The sequence below is a fragment of the Fonticula alba genome, assembly GCF_000388065.1.
Source record: "Fonticula alba strain ATCC 38817 unplaced genomic scaffold supercont2.49, whole genome shotgun sequence".
Classification (NCBI taxonomy): Eukaryota; order Rotosphaerida; family Fonticulaceae; genus Fonticula; species Fonticula alba.
The window spans coordinates 1-2,817 of NW_009243019.1; the positions used below are offsets into that span (position 1 = coordinate 1).

The 2,817-nt window shown below is 78.7% G+C and overlaps 1 protein-coding gene across 1 annotated transcript; it reads right to left on the bottom strand.

Moving 5' to 3' along the window:
* Nucleotides 1-269: 269 nt before the first annotated feature.
* H696_06278 (hypothetical protein) lies at nucleotides 270-2,817 on the bottom strand. Its single transcript, XM_009500018.1, has 4 exons — nucleotides 982-2,817; nucleotides 698-804; nucleotides 505-523; nucleotides 270-375 (listed from the first exon to the last, which is right to left on the bottom strand). Exons 1-4 carry the CDS (start codon nucleotides 2,801-2,803, stop codon nucleotides 323-325), a joined length of 2,001 nt encoding a protein of 666 aa, XP_009498293.1. The 5' UTR covers nucleotides 2,804-2,817; the 3' UTR covers nucleotides 270-322.

A 2,817-nucleotide genomic window follows, 5' to 3' on the forward strand; every position in this document is an offset into this window, starting at 1 on the left:
GCCGGCCCGGGGAGGGCCCGCCGCCGAGGAGCATCCCCGGGGCGCACGCCAGCCCGGGGGCGCTTGGGTCGGTTCCGGCGCGTGGGCCTCGGCCCCTGCGCTGCCTGCTCGGGCGACTGTGCGTGCGCCTCCGGGCGTGCAGGCCTCTGTGCGCCCTGGCCGGCCATGCATGCCGGCTGCGCGACCCACCGGGCCCCCTTCCCACTCCTCGGGCGCCGCCTCATGGCCGATGGCGGACACACACACACACACACACACACACGCAGGCATGCGCACAAGGATAGCTGTATTGGGGTGCGTCCGGGGCGCATGTCGGGCAAACTCACACCGAAATGCTGGTGGACGTGCTGGTCAGGGAGTGAAGCATGTTGCCTCCTGCCGTGTGGACGGGGTGCGAAGGGGGGGAGGGGGGGGGGTCAGCACAGGGGGGCAGTGCGCGGGTCGGGGCCAGCGGGGGGCGCGAGGGGGAGGGGCACGCGATCGCGCGCCCGGGCGAGAACGTACGGTCCTCGGAGCGGGCCTCCTGCACCGGCCGGAAGGAGGGCGAGAGCGCAGGCCCGGGAGGCGGGGGCGGGAGAGAGAGAGAACGCGAGCGAGACTACGGGTTAGCTTACAGGGAGGCGGCGGGGGCGGCGCATGCCCTGGGGCGCTGGCCCGCCGGGGCAGCGGCCTGCCCGGCGGCGGTGTCCTGCCGTACTTTGTTCTGGGCCGCCCGGCGCCGCTGGATGTACCGCATGGTGATGTAGGCGATCAGCCCCAGCAGCAGGACGGTGGCAGTCAGGAACACCACGCCGAGCCCGATGGCTGCACGTGGGGCCGGAGGAAATGCCCCCGGCCGGCCGATGCGGCGCACGAGGCGGCGAGGGAGCGCGAGCGGCGGCAGGGCGCGAGGACCACAGCACCAGGGGGTTAGAATGTGGAGCGGGGCGGGCGGGCGGGCGGGCGGGCGGGCGCGGGGAGCAGGGGGCGGGCCCCACGTACCGAGGCCGTCGGCGTAGCTCGGCGGCTGGTGGTCGCAGTCGCGGGCCTCCGGCCCGGTGCAGCCGACAGCGCACGTCTTGTGGCAGGGGGCGCACGCGGCGACCGGCGCCCCGGCCCGGGGGAAGAAGCCCACCGGGCAGGCGTCCACGCAGCCGGCCTCATGGAGGACCTGCCCCCCGGCGCAGGCGGTGCATTCGGCCAGGCAGGCGGCCCCCCCGGGCCCGGGGGCCGCCATCCGGCAGGCGGAGCACCCGGCCGGGCAGGCCTGGCACTGGCGGCCGCCGCCGCCACCGCCGCCAGCCCCCACCGCGGGCCCCTCACACACGAAGGCCCCGGCCGGGCACTCGGCCACACAGGCCCCGGCCTGGAGCACCAGCTCGCCCGGGCAGGAGGTGCACTCCTGGGCCCCGGGCCCGGAGCACGTGGCGCAGCCGGCGTCACAGGGCAGGCTCGCCGGGCCAGCCGTCCAGCCGGGCGCCCCGGCCGCCGGCATGTCCAGCCGCAGGACCGCCCCGGAGTGGGCATCCGGCGCCAGGAGGAAGGTCCGCCCGGCGGCCGACACGACCCTCGCCCGGCCCGGCGAGAGGGTCACCCCGGCCGGGGCCTCGAGGATGGTCGGGGCCGCCGGCTGGCAGCGGTCGCGGTCGCGGTCGCCGGGCTGGCAGTGCACGGGCGCCAGGACGGCCCCGCGCTCGGTGACCATGGCCAGACCGGCGCCCGGGGGCAGGGGCACCGGCAGGAAGTGCGCCCGGTCGCCGGCCAGCCAGGCCGCCGGCAGCCGGGCCAGCGTCCGCTTGGCGCCGCCCGGGGCAAGGTGCACCACGGTCCAGGCGGCCTGCTGGCCATCGGGCTCCAGGCGGCTGGCCAGGAGCTGGCCCGGGCGCCCGGGCAGCAGCGGGCCACCGGCCGGCAGGACCACCGGGCTGGCCCCGGGCAGCGCCGCCGGCCGGGGGACCGGGCCGGCCAGGCCCGCGGGGTGCACGTGCAGCCCCTGCGGCCCGGGCACCAGCCAGCGCCCCGGCCCGGCGGCCGCCCACACGGCCGGATGATCGAGGCTCCCGCCGGGCAGGGTGGCCGCGCTCCGGAGGCCGGCCCCGTCGAAGGTGAGCACCGTGGCCGCGTGCCGGTGGCGGATGCTGACCATGTGCCTGGCCAGGCGCTGCAGGTGGCACGCGTCGACCGCCTCGTCGAAGATGGCCAGGAAGGTGGCCGGGCACCGGGCCCCGGGGGCCGGCCGGGGGCCGACCTCGCACCGGGCCACGAACCCCCGGGCCCGGGTGCCCGCCTGGCAGAGGACCACCGCGCGCACCGGCCAGCCGTCGGGCCCGGCCGGCAGGCCGATCTCCAGCATGTCGGTCACCGGCTGCACGTCGGGGAAGCCGCCGACCGGGCGCCCGGCGAACGGCTCCCCTGGCGCCGGGGCCTGGCCCAGCCGGGGCCCGCCGCCGGAGGCGTCAAACAGGAGCAGCCCCCCGGGGGCGGCGTCGTCGCCGGGCCGCCGGGCTGCCAGGGCCAGGCCGCCATCCGGCCCGGCCACCAGGCGCGTCGCCCCGGCGCCCGACAGGCCGACATACGCATCGGCCCCGAGGGCCAGCCAGGCGGCGGCCCATGTGCCGGCCGGGTGTGAAGGCGGGGCCACATGGGGGAGGTGCGTCGCGGTGGGCGCCCGGCGGCCGGCCGCAAGAGGCACCGGGCTCTGCTGGCTGGAGGCGGGCCCATCCGGGGCCAGCCGGGAGGCCTGCACACCGAGGAGGAGCATGGCCAGGAGCCCGAGCAGGATCGGTGCCACGCGCTTCGGCCGTGACACCATGCTGCAGGACATCCGTGAGGGGGGGG

Excerpts from the sequence above, each read along its gene's own strand:
- H696_06278 (XM_009500018.1), bottom strand. The coding sequence starts at position 2,803 with ATGTCCTGCAGCATGGTGTCACGGCCGAAGCGCGTGGCACCGATCCTG. Across the intron at positions 805-981 it reads GAGCTACGCCGACGGCCTCG|CCATCGGGCTCGGCGTGGTG; the intron begins GTACGTGGGGCC and ends CCCCACGTGCAG.